Source organism: Tachysurus vachellii, chromosome 13 (assembly GCF_030014155.1).
Source record: "Tachysurus vachellii isolate PV-2020 chromosome 13, HZAU_Pvac_v1, whole genome shotgun sequence".
In the NCBI taxonomy this organism is placed as follows: Eukaryota; Metazoa; Chordata; class Actinopteri; order Siluriformes; family Bagridae; genus Tachysurus; species Tachysurus vachellii.
Genome location: NC_083472.1, coordinates 15,511,469 through 15,523,803, shown reverse-complemented (window position 1 = coordinate 15,523,803; position 12,335 = coordinate 15,511,469). Strand labels below are relative to the sequence as shown.

The 12,335-nt window shown below is 43.8% G+C and overlaps 2 protein-coding genes across 4 annotated transcripts in view; one reads left to right on the top strand and one right to left on the bottom strand.

The window, feature by feature from the left end:
• Window positions 1-12,335, top strand: part of hdac3 (histone deacetylase 3) — a 448,843-nt gene that overhangs the window by 257,402 nt on the left and 179,106 nt on the right. The gene's annotated exons all lie outside the window — the stretch shown is intronic.
• On the bottom strand, window positions 2,082-5,758 carry LOC132856246 (uncharacterized protein K02A2.6-like). Of its 2 annotated transcripts, none has more exons than XR_009649407.1 (2): window positions 2,323-5,758; window positions 2,082-2,214 (listed from the first exon to the last, which is right to left on the bottom strand). XR_009649407.1 is itself a non-coding variant. In XM_060885761.1 (2 exons), exons 1-2 carry the CDS (start codon window positions 4,798-4,800, stop codon window positions 2,757-2,759), a joined length of 1,563 nt encoding a protein of 520 aa, XP_060741744.1. In that variant the 5' UTR covers window positions 4,801-5,758; the 3' UTR covers window positions 2,091-2,756. The 2 variants fall into 2 exon arrangements, 1 of the variants encoding a protein (XP_060741744.1); XM_060885761.1 differs by having other exon boundaries at window positions 2,091-2,759; window positions 3,241-5,758.

The following is a 12,335-nucleotide window of genomic DNA, read 5'->3' as shown; positions in this document are numbered from 1 at the left end:
TAGTGTCATCAGCAAACGATTATGGAATTAGATCCATGCACAGGCCTGCAGTTGTGAGTGAAGAGGGAATAGAGGAATGGGCTCAGCACACTGCCATGTGGTACACGTGTGTTAAGGGTAATGATGGAAGAGTGGATGTGGCTTGATCTGACATGCTGGGGTCTGTTGGTCAGAAAGGCAAACTGATGTGGGTCCAATATGGGTGGAAGGCAGTTCTTTATGTGCCCCAGAACCAGTCACTCAAAGCATTTCATGAAAATGGGTGTGAGTGCTACTGGGCGGTAGTCATTCAGGCACAACCGGTTGGAGTGTTTCGGAACACGGAAAATGGAGATGGATTTGAAGCAAGTTGGCACAGTCGCTAGGGCATAGGTCACTAACAGGCGGACTGCGGTCCGGGTCCGGACCCAGAAGCTGTCCAATCCGGACCCGGACCTACAGCCAAATCAAAAGGTTATGATTTAAAACTTGACGAAGCGCTTCTATTTTAACCGGCGCAGCTTTTGCAGTCTTTACGGTAGTGGTAGTGGAAACGCACAGACCAATCAAGTCTGTGCATTCCTGAAGTAAACACTGCGACTCAACAGCGCAAGACAGATGAGAGAGAATTAAAGTTACACATGAAAGAAAGATAGTGATACATGTAGAAAACAAAAGGAGAGAAACAGACGAGTGAGACAGAGAAAGGGAGAGAAACAGGCGAGTGAAACGGAGAAAGGGAGAGAAACAGACGAGTGAAACGGAGACTGATTTCTGTTCACACTTCACCAGTGAGTCTCATATTAAAAGTGGCAATGGCACAAAACGGCATTATGAGACAAAATATAAAGGTTTTGAACAAACATATCCACTCAAATCTGAAAACAGCATCCCTGAGACAGCTTTCCCAGGTCTGAGGAAAGTAGCCCTATACATCCTGACCATGTTTGGCTCTACTGTACATACAACTGCGAGGCAGCTTTCTCTACAATGAACATAATCCAAACTAAATATGGTTCCAGGCTCACTAATGAGCACCTCCACATGTGTATGAGAATGGCCCTGACTCCATTCAAGCCCAGGGTTTAACCTAACCCAAGCCAAGGTAGAGCTCAGTTCTCTCACTCAGATATAAAAGGGAAAGTTAAGCACTTTATTTAAACATACACAATTCTCTTATTTTGAAATGTAGCCCTACTTTTATTTATTTAATGAGAGAACTTTATACATATCTACAGTCATACATATGTTCAGTTCTATGTTACATGACAATAAATATTGTCAAAAGGTTTTTGAATTGTACTGAATTTATTTGCCCTGCTAAAAAAACCAGCATTGCTGGTCCAGCATAAGGTATGTTTTGCATGCTGGGACCAGCTTGGGATGGTGGTATGCTGGTCCAGCATGAGGTGCTTGTTGCTGGTGTGCTGGCCGACCAGCCTGGGATGCTGGTGTGCTGGCCGACCAGCCTGGGATGGTGGTATGCTGGTCCAGCATGAGGTGCTTGTTGCTGGTGTGCTGGCCGACCAGCCTGGGATGCTGGTGTGCTGGCCGACCAGCCTGGGATGGTGGTATGCTGGTCCAGCATTAGGTGCTAGTTGCTGGTGTGCTGGCCAACCAGCCTGGGATGGTGGTATGCTGGTCCAGCATTAGGTGCTAGTTGCTGGTGTGCTGGCCGACCAGCCTGGGATGCTGGTGTGCGGGCCGAACAGACTGGGATGCTGGTGTGTTGGCCGACCAGCCTGGGATGCTGTTGTGCTGGTCAACATATGTTGTCTTTTGGATGCTAGTATAATCCCAGCAAGACCACAACAAAACCCATTTGTTACATATCACATTTCTTAGTGCATATTCATAGTTAAATAAAGACCAAGACAATTTTCTAGAGAATTGCAATTCACTTTTTAATAAAAAAAAAACATTCTGGATATTCCTATCATTTACATGGCTTTCTTATATATATATATATATATATATATATATATATATATATATATATGTTTGTTTAAAATATTTTTTGAACAATGACATTTGCCATCACACTATAATATACACACGTGCACAAATAACGTTACACAATATAAACTTTACAACACACATTTTTGGTCTTAGCTTATGCGCTCTCTTTTAGCGAGGAACAAGTAGTATGTGGTGGTGATGACCGTGTTTTTTTAAGAGGTGCTACCCGGAGTTGTTTGCCTTTAGACAACTCCTGCTCTATGTCTTCTTTATTCTCTGAAAAATTATAGAAACAAAATAAGAAACAAAACTATATATCACTCATTTGTTTATATTGTGCAGTGAACGAGTTACGATAAAACAGCTACTGCTTAAGTTACATACCTTTAAGCATTAGTATTTGTGCCCTGAAGAAGTCTTGCTTCCATCGTACCCAATAAACCTGAGTTTGGTCAAACATGTCGTAATTAAAGTCCTTAATATCGCTAGTTGAAACAACTGCCGTGCAGCCGTCATCCAGGTACCTCACGTATGCCAACATTCTGATTCCCAGTGATCAGCAGATTCGTCGTGTAGAAGCGGAAGCTTTTTATTTACCCCAAAACAAAATCCTAATTACGGTGGAAAAAACATGATGATCTGGAACACATGCACTTATACTAATTTCGATAAACACTGTAAGGTATATAATGTAGTCGAAAACATTGCGACATTTATTTTTGGAAAGTGCAGGAACTAAATTTACCTTCGTGAACATAGTTGCTTTAAAGGTTGCATAGCAACGCTGATGCTGGGTAATATCTCTTCACATTACCGCTTTACTAAAAAAACAAACAAACAACTTAACTACTTCTTCATTGAGACAAATGGTTTATATAGATATATATCTTTCAAAAACCATCATTCTGTATGATTTATATGCTGCTTCCCTCATGGAGCCCTGGAAGTCAACATTTGTTGGTATTACTATATTTAATTTGTGGAGACATTTTAATCCCTAACGAACGATTTTTAAATGTTTTTTAACATAAGTATATGTGCGCAGTACAATATACTACATCCTCCTTTCTTATAATAAAAAAAAAACAAAAGTTTATCTTTAGCAGGGAAGATGAATAAGTAAAATGTAACTTGGCTGAAATAATATTTCCATGTGTATCAATCAGGGATACATTAAACTTAAGCTGAACTAAACATACCATTGTATATCTACCATGACCTCTTTTTTTTTTTTATATAAACACAACATACACCCAGTATTGTATGCACTCATTGGCTTAACACGTAGTCCTTGAATCTCACCGGTGGCCTAATAACTCGGCCACTTCTGGTTTGACGTATCTGTGGAGGAGAAGAAGATTGTACACACGCAGTCTCATCAGCACCGGTAGGAGTGACCGGGGTGCTGTCTATCTCAGCCTCAAGACGGTCCGGTTCAGTGTACACCTGAATGTCGCTAGGTGTCTTCCTTAGGTGTCTCCTGTTGCGTCTGTACTGTTGTCCTGAAGATGTCACTACGTCGTAGGAACGCGGTTCAGCACGTATCGCCATGACAACAGCAGGATGCCATCCTTGTTCAGTTTGCATGTGAACAGTCTCACCTGACGGCAGCAATGGAAGTTTCTTTGTGCCTCTGTTGTAATAAGCATGTTGTCTTCTTTGGAGGTCCTGAAGAGTAGAACGTGCATTAGTTGGTACTGCAGGTTGGAGTACTGTGCTTGAGCTGGGTAAAGTGCTTCTCAGGACCCTGCCCATAAGCAGTTGTGCTAGAGAATAACCCATACCTGTGACAGGTGTGTTCCTGAGAGTTAGAAGTGCCAGAAATGGGTCAGTGTTGGTTTGCTTGGCCTTTTTTAACAGCTGCTTAACAGTCTTCACAGTTCTCTCCGCCAGGCCATTTGACTGCGCATAGCCTGGGCTGGAGTGAGTGAGTTTAATTCCCCATGCTGTGGCGAACTTTCTCATGTCTTGGCTTGCAAAAGGCATATGGTCGCATACAATCTCTTTAGGTATACCCATTCTGGTAAATATCGATTTCATCTTGTTAACAACTGTGTGTGTCGTTTTGTCACTGATGTTTTGTACTTCTGGGTATTTGGAAAAATAATCCACAACCAGAAGAAATGAGTGACCATTGATTTCAAATATGTCAGCTCCTACTTTCAGCCAAGGAAGCTCTGGGATTTCATGAGAGATCATCGGCTCCCTCTGATGGCGAGGCTGGAACTGCTGGCAAGTTGCACATGACTCCACCATTTTTTCAATGTCTCTTGTCATACCTGGCCAATACCAGTGTACTCTGGCTAGAGCTTTGGTGCGTTGCATACCCTGGTGTGCCGCATGCAGCCTCTGTAACATGTCTGACCTCATTTTACTCGGTAGAATAATTCTGCCTCCCACAAACAATATTCCTTCTCTTATTGACACCGAGTGTCTAATAGGCCAGTATTGTATCACTTTTTTGTCAACTTGTTTTCTGTGATGTGGCCAACCGTGCCTGTGAATCAGCAATATTTGTAATATGACGTCCTTTTGTGTCTCATGCTTTAACTGCATCAGAGTCTCTGGGCTCAAGGCCTCTGTTGGCTCAAGGGCATAGTTCACTTTTTCATCAAATATATCATCCTGTCTCTGTTGCTCACGTGTCGTTGCTCGTGAGAGTGTCTCTGCTATCAGTAGCTCTCTACCTGGCGTGTAGATTACATTCAGGTCGTAGCGTTGCAGCTGAAGTAGCATCCGCTGAAGTCTGGACAGAGCTGTTCCAAGTGGCTTTCTTAAGATTGCTTCCAAAGGTTTGTGATCCGACTGCACATTAACTTTGACTCCATAGGCGTATTGATGAAAACGTTTCACTGAAAACATGATAGCCAGACGCTCCTTCTCTATCTGTGCATAGTTTTTTTTGTGTCAGTAAGAGCTCTGGATGCATAGGCGATAGGATGTCCCTCTTGCATTATACATGCGCCTAGACCGTCCTTGGATGCATCTGCTTGTATCACGACAGCTTTCTTTGGGTCAAAGAATTTAAGAACAGGGGCTGTTACGAGCGCATTTTTTTAGGTTCTTTACAGCTTCCTCATGTTCATGTTGCCATTGCCATACACTGTCCTTTCTCAGCAGTTGTCTCAGCAGCGCTGTGGCTGTCGCTTCTCCGGGTATGTATTGTGCGAGATACTTGATCATCCCAAGCATGCGTTGCAGTGCAGGTCTGTCTGTGGGGGATGGCATGTCAACTATTGCCTTAACTTTTGCACTGTCCACTTTGACACCCTCTGATGTCACAACATGACCCATGTATTTGACACTGTTCACCTTGTATTGGATCTTCTCTTTGTTCTTTGTGAGACAAATGCATGGATGCCAGGCACAGCGGTGTTCATGTATAGAACCATCAGGACCTAATAAAGTACAGAAATCGTGTAACAACCAACCTGCACGATGATGTACTGTATAGGCTACGTGACCTCGGCTTGCTGCGGAGACCAGGCCTCCAGTCCCCGGTACCACCTGATACCAGAGACCAGGAGAGGGGATGCCGAAAGCGGTGCGCAAGGAAGCGGAAGCGCGGTAAGCGGGTGGGGGTCCGTGCTAGGCTAAAAACAAACCCTAGCCGGCCGGCTCTCCCGTCCATTCTACTAGCCAACATTTGCTCCCTGGACAATAAACTGGACTACATACGACTCGAACGCTCTACCCGGAGAGAGATTAGAAACTGCTGCGTGTTTGTTTTCACGGAGACGTGGCTCAGCGACAGAGTTCCGGATGCCGCCATTCAACTGGACGGGCTAACTTCATTTAGAGCCGACAGAAATGCAGCTCTGTGCGGTAAGACTCGCGGTGGTGGTGTGTGTGTTTATATCAACATGGATTGGTGCAAGAACTCTGTGCTTGTTTCTAGTTACTGCTCATCGTCAGTGGAGTTTGTGACTGTTAGATGCAGACCATTTTATTTACCACGGGAATTTACTACTGTTTACATTGTCGGAGTTTACATTCCTCCTAGCGCTAATGCTAAAGAGGTGCTAAGTGAGCTATACGGAGCTATTAGCGACCTACAGAATGTTCACCCTGACGGACTTTTTATCATCGCCGGAGATTTCAACCATGCAAATCTCAAGTCAGTGCTCCCTAAATTCCATCAACATGTGGACTTTGCTACGAGAGGTGAAAACACGCTGGATCTTGTTTACACAAACATTCCCGGCGCGTACCGTGCGGAGCCCCGCCCCCACCTCGGCTACTCAGACCACATCACTGTTATGCTAATTCCAGCATACAGACCACTCGTCAGACGCTCAAAACCGGTTATGAAGCAGGTGAAAACCTGGCCAGCAGGAGCCACCTCTGCTCTTCAGGACTGCTTTGAGTGCACTGACTAGAATATCTTCAGGGAGGCTGCAACCAACGGTGACTCTGTCAACTTGGAGGAGTATGCGTCATCAGTGACCAGTTACATCGGCAAGTGCATTGATGACGTGACCATCTCCAAGACCATCACTACACGCTCCAACCAGAAGCCGTGGATGACTGCTAATGTGCGTGCTCTGCTGAGGACTAGAGACCTAGCCTTCAGAACAGGGGACAGGGCGGCCCTAAGAACAGCAAGGGCCAAACTGTCCCGAGCCATCAGAGAGGCAAAGCGCGCACACGCCCAGACAATCCACAGCCACTTCCAGGACAGCGGAGACACCCGGAGCATGTGGCAAGGCATACAGGTGATCACAAACTACAAGACAGCTTCACCTGCTTGTGACCCCTTACAGTTCGCGTATCGTCCAAACCGCACCACAGACGATGCCATTGCCACAGCTCTCCACTTAGCCCTCACCCACCTGGACAATAAAGACACTTATGTACGAATGCTGTTCATAGACTTTAGTTCAGCATTCAATACAATCATCCCTCAGCACCTGATTGGGAAGCTGAGCCTGCTGGGACTAAACACCTCCCTCTGCAACTGGATCCTGAACTTCCTGACTGGGAGACCTCAGTCAGTCCGGATCGGGAACAGCATCTCCAGCACCACCACACTGAACACTGGAGCTCCTCAAGGCTGCGTGCTCAGTCCACTGCTGTTCACTCTGCTGACTTGCGACTGTGCAGCAAAGCACAGATCGAATCATATTATCAAGTTCGCCGATGACACGACCGTGGTGGGTCTCATCAACAAGAACGACGAGTCAGCATACAGGGAGGAGGTGCAACAACTAACTGCCTGGTGTAGAGCCAAAAACCTTTCTCTGAATGTGGATAAAACTAAAGAGATGGTTGTGGACTACTCTCTGCTGAACATCGACGGATCATCTGTAGAGATCGTCAAGAGTACCAAATTTCTTGGTGTTCATCTAGCGGAGAACCTCACCTTGTCACTCAACACCAGCGCCATCACCAGGAAAGCCCAGCAGCGTCTCTACTTCCTACGAAGGCTGAGAAAGGCACATCTCCCTCCCCCCATCCTGACCATGTTCTACAGAGGGACCATTGAGAGCATCCTGAGCAGCTGCATCACTGTCTGGTTCGGGAACTGCACCATCTCAGATCGCAAGACCCTGCAGCGGATTGTGAGGACAGCGGAGAAGATCATTGGGGTCTCTCTTCCCTCTATCACAGACACTTACACCACATGCTGCATCCGCAAAGCCAACAGCATTGTGGATGACCCCACACACCCCTCACACACACTCTTCACCCTCCTGCCATCTGGAAAAAGGTACCGAAGCATTCGGGCCCTCACGACCAGACTGTGTAACAGTTTCTTCCCACAAGCCATCAGACTTCTCAACAACTGAACTGTACTGCACTGAGCACAACATACACACACATCATCTGTATGGACTGCATAGACCCTCACAAAACACACACACTGACACAACATACTGTTTACATGCTGTTTTGCACACCTTTTCTGCTGTTTTTGCACAAACTGTCCCAACATTTCAGCCGTTTTTGCACATACTATATAATATTTCAGACATTTGCTGTTTTTTTGCACAATTCTATATATTATCCCAAGGACCTGCTGCTAAGAAACTGTGTTCATTCTAATGTTACTGCACGAAATATTGTTTGAACATTCAGTATTCACATACAGTATTAACACTGGTCGGTCGGTGCTGTTTCTGTTACTGTTTACTATTTATTGTCTTTTGTGTACTGCATTTTTTGTACTTTTTGTATTGTCGTGTAACTTTGTGTCTGCACTGTCTCTTGTCCTGCACTGTCTTGTCCTGCACTGTCTTGTTTGTCTTGTCCTGCACTGTTTGCACCAGGTTGCACTTTATGTGGCTAAGACTACTTACAAGTCTTTAGCCCTGTCTTTGTTTTATGTAGCACCTTGATCCTGGAGAAACGTTGTCTCATTTCACTATGTACTGCAACAGCTATATATGGTTGAAATGACAATAAAAGCTTCTTGACTTGACTTGACTTGTTGAATTTGATATTAGCTTCCTTTGCTCTAGTCATCACTTTTTGCAGAATTTTGTCGTGTTCATTTTCTGTGGATGCAGCGATAATCATGTCATCAGCAATTATATGAACACCTGTGATGTCCCCAAATGTCTCACAGTTGCGCTGCTGAAAAACTTCACTCGCGGACTTAATCCCAAATGGTAGGCGCTTAAACCTATAGCGCCCCCATGGCGTGTTGAAAGTGCACAATAGTGACGACTCCTTGTCGAGCTTTATTTGCCAATAGCCGTCCTTCTCATCCAGCACTGTGAAGATTTTCTTACCAGCAAGTTTGCACAACACCTCATCTGCTGTGGGAATTGACTAATGCTGTCTCAAAATGGCCTTATTTAAGTCAGTAGGATCTAGGCAAACCCTCAGCTTCTTCTTGTCTTTCTTTTCAGTGACCACAAGACTATTGACCCATGTTGTTGGATCAATCACTTGTTCAATAACATCAGCTTTTAACAGGTCATCAAGTGTGTCTCTCAGTCTATCCATAACTGCCAGTGGTACTTTCCTGCAGCCATGTATGACAGGAGTGACTGTAGGATCAATGTGGATGCGATGTTCTCCTGAGAACTCACCAGGTCCTTCAAAGACACTTGCATGTTGCTTTAGCAGCTCGTCTTTTGTAGTTGGGTACTTGACTGCGAGCGTATCAATGTCCATCCTTTTATTAGACCTAATGCTTCACATGCATCCTTGCCTAGGATAGCTGTGTCTGAGTGGTTTGACACATAAAACAGCAGGTTGGATTTGGTTTGAGCATTGGAGCACTCCAGTGAGATTGTTCCTTCTGGTTTCAGTTTAACTCCACCAACACTGTATTTGTCGGTTTCAGTTGCAGGTTTATTCGTTTTCCATGCTTGACTTTTCTCCTCAGTGTTTTGTACACAGCCTGCGGTAGTACATTTGTTTCTGCTCCTGTGTCTAACTTGAACTTAACAGACATGCTTCCTACATCTATGTCAGCATACCAGGAATTGTCTCTTTTAGCGCTTAGGTGGTCTATGTTCACTGTCCCAATGAAAAGTGAATCTATTTCTGAGCTCAAATTATGCATTTTCATCTTATGTGTTGCTTTTGTAGACTCACACATCTTTGCGTAGTGATTGAGCTTACCACACTTTCGGCACGAGACTCCAAATGCTGGGCAAAGCCTTGGTTGATGTGACTTTCCACATTTCCTGCACACTTGACCCTTTATTTTCTTGCTATCACTTTGTGCTTGTGGTTTTCTTCCTTATTTCCACTGTCTTCGTCTTTGGTTTTGTTCACTGCATGTATTGCTCTTTCTTGTGTTGTAGTACTCATTGCTTGTATTTGTGCTTTATCAGTCTTCGCTGCTCTACAGATGTCAATCGCTCTCTCAAGCGTGAGATCAGACTCTCTTAACAGCCTTTCTTTGAGCCGTGTATCATTCAAACTGAATACAATCTTGTCTCTGATCACGTCATTTTCTGATGCACCGAATTCACAGTCCTTGCTTTTCTGTCTCAACTCAGTCACATATTTCTCAATGGCAACTGACTCTGCCATGGGATGAGCCCAAAACTGATGTCTTTCAAACACAGTGTTTTTCTTTGGCTGGCAATATGTTTTGAATGCATATAAAATATAATCCACTGTTAGCTCTGCTTCATCCGCCTGTGCAACATTTAGTGTGTTGTATACATCTAGAGCGTCTTCTCCGAGTGCATGCAGTAAGATAGCTACCTGTACTTTAGCTTCCTTTTCTGCAGCACCTTTTCTTGCAGTCATGTATATTTGAAAGCGTTGTTCCCATCTTCTCCAGTTTTCGCTTATATTAAACTGTTCCAACTCTTTACTGCTTCCAAGCGTAGCTGCCTGCTCGCTCCCACTAGCTTAGCCGTTAGCAAAAGTCTGTGTCTAACCACGAAAAAAACACTTCTGGACCACTTCTGACACCATGTAGTATTTTCGTTTTGCAATTATATATACTGTATATATATATATGACGTGCATTGAGGCGAGAGGAATTAAAACAGGCAAGTAGACTATTTACTCTTTATTTAACAACAGCCGTGCCGGCCACAACCTTCATCAGTCAAACTCACAGAACCAGAACACACCACTCCCAGAAAATCCCTCCGCCTCTAAGCGAGCACTATTTAACATAAGTATATGTGCGCTATACAATATACTACAGGAGCAGCATGGAATTCATGCTGGTTTATGCTGGATTTTTCAACAGGGTGATTTGACAGTCAGGTATTGATTGCTTGCAGATGTTGATACAACTACTAGGCTACTTAAATATATATCACACTAACTAGTTAGACATTATGATCTTCCAGACCTTTGCTTCAAGAAATTTTCTCTTATTGGACCTCTTTAAATTTTAGTTGAATACCTCTGCACTAGGGCAAGGGACAGATTGAAGATGTCCGTAAAAATGCCTGCATTCAGATTTGTTTGTTGTCTGCCCAGAGTGTGTGGCATCTGTCTAGCTTGATAGAATTGTCAGGTACGGCGATGTAAAACATATGACATCCATTTTGTTCACCAGGGACCGCACATTAGTGAGGAAAATGCTGGTTAAGGAGAACTGGTGTGATGTTAGCTTTAGTCTAGATTTTATCCCTCCGCACTTCGTTTATGGTCTTGACACCGTCTGTGAGCACGTCCAGCCAGCCTGGAAGAGTGCGTGAAGTCCAGCGTTCTGGAGATTCTCCAGTGTTCTCAGGGGTGAGTCAAGGATTGCAGATAAATTGTCGGAGTGGCATAGACTGATATCCATATTATCAAATATTACTGTCGGGTGTATGATATTAAAGTGAAATTGTTCTGTACGAACAGACTCAAAATGAACAGGAAGATTACTGCAAAATTGTGAAATCTGGAGAGATATTGAGCCTCGCAATGCACCATATCGGTCAATTAATATCAGATGAGACTCCAACCAGTAGGACATCAAGATCAGGCAGAGAACTTAATCAGGACAACTGACTTCTTAGAGTCAATGTTTTGCTACACCCTAAATATTGTAGCTCCACTTTAAAATAAATTAATTAAAGGAATAAATTATCAGTATTTTAATTAGCATAGAAGAAAACCCTTCATAGCTTCGAAAAATCTCTGTTTTGCCAGATCAATGTATCCCTCCAGCCTAATTGAAGATAACAAAAATAAATATAGCGGCAAGCAGCGATACCGGGGTCAAGCCGATCAGATGCGCTCAGAACATGTCACTGATGAACCTTACCAAGTTTCGTAGCGATATGGCATTGCATTCGTAAAATACTGAACTTAACGTGAAAATTCAGACACACAAAATGGCCGTCTGAAAACCGTTTGGTATCGTTTGACTCAGCATGCCTCAAGGAGTCTAACACCTCCTTCATGATTTTAGACTCAAGTTTGCGGTAGTTATAAGCGAAAATAGCTGTTTTTAAAATCTCATGGCCACTGGGTGGCGCTGTCACGAAAAGTTGTATGCTAATAATAACAAAACTAACAGTAACAATAGGTGTCTACGCCCCTAAGTGTGTGTGATAAATGTGAGTGTGTGTGTGAGTGTGTGTGTGAGTGTAAGTGTTTGCACACTTACTCACACTCGCACACTTGGTATGGTTCATCAGCGACATGTTCTGAGCACATCTGATCGGCTTGACCCCGGTATCGCTTGCAGCTATATTTTTTATTTCTTTCTGGAATCACAGAAGAATAAAATTTAACATCACCGACATTTAAGTTCATAATTGTTCGATTATTCATTATTATCGGTTATTATTAGTTTACTTTACAAGCTCAGTGTATTAAGCTGTTTGTCTGCCATTTATATTATGTGTGTGAGTGTGTGTGTAAGTGTGTGTGTGTGAGAGTGTGTGTAAGTGTGTGTGTGTAAGTGTGTGTAAGTGTGAGTGAGTGTGTGTGTAAGTGTATGTGTGTGTGTGTGTGTACGTGTGGGTGTGTAAGTGTGT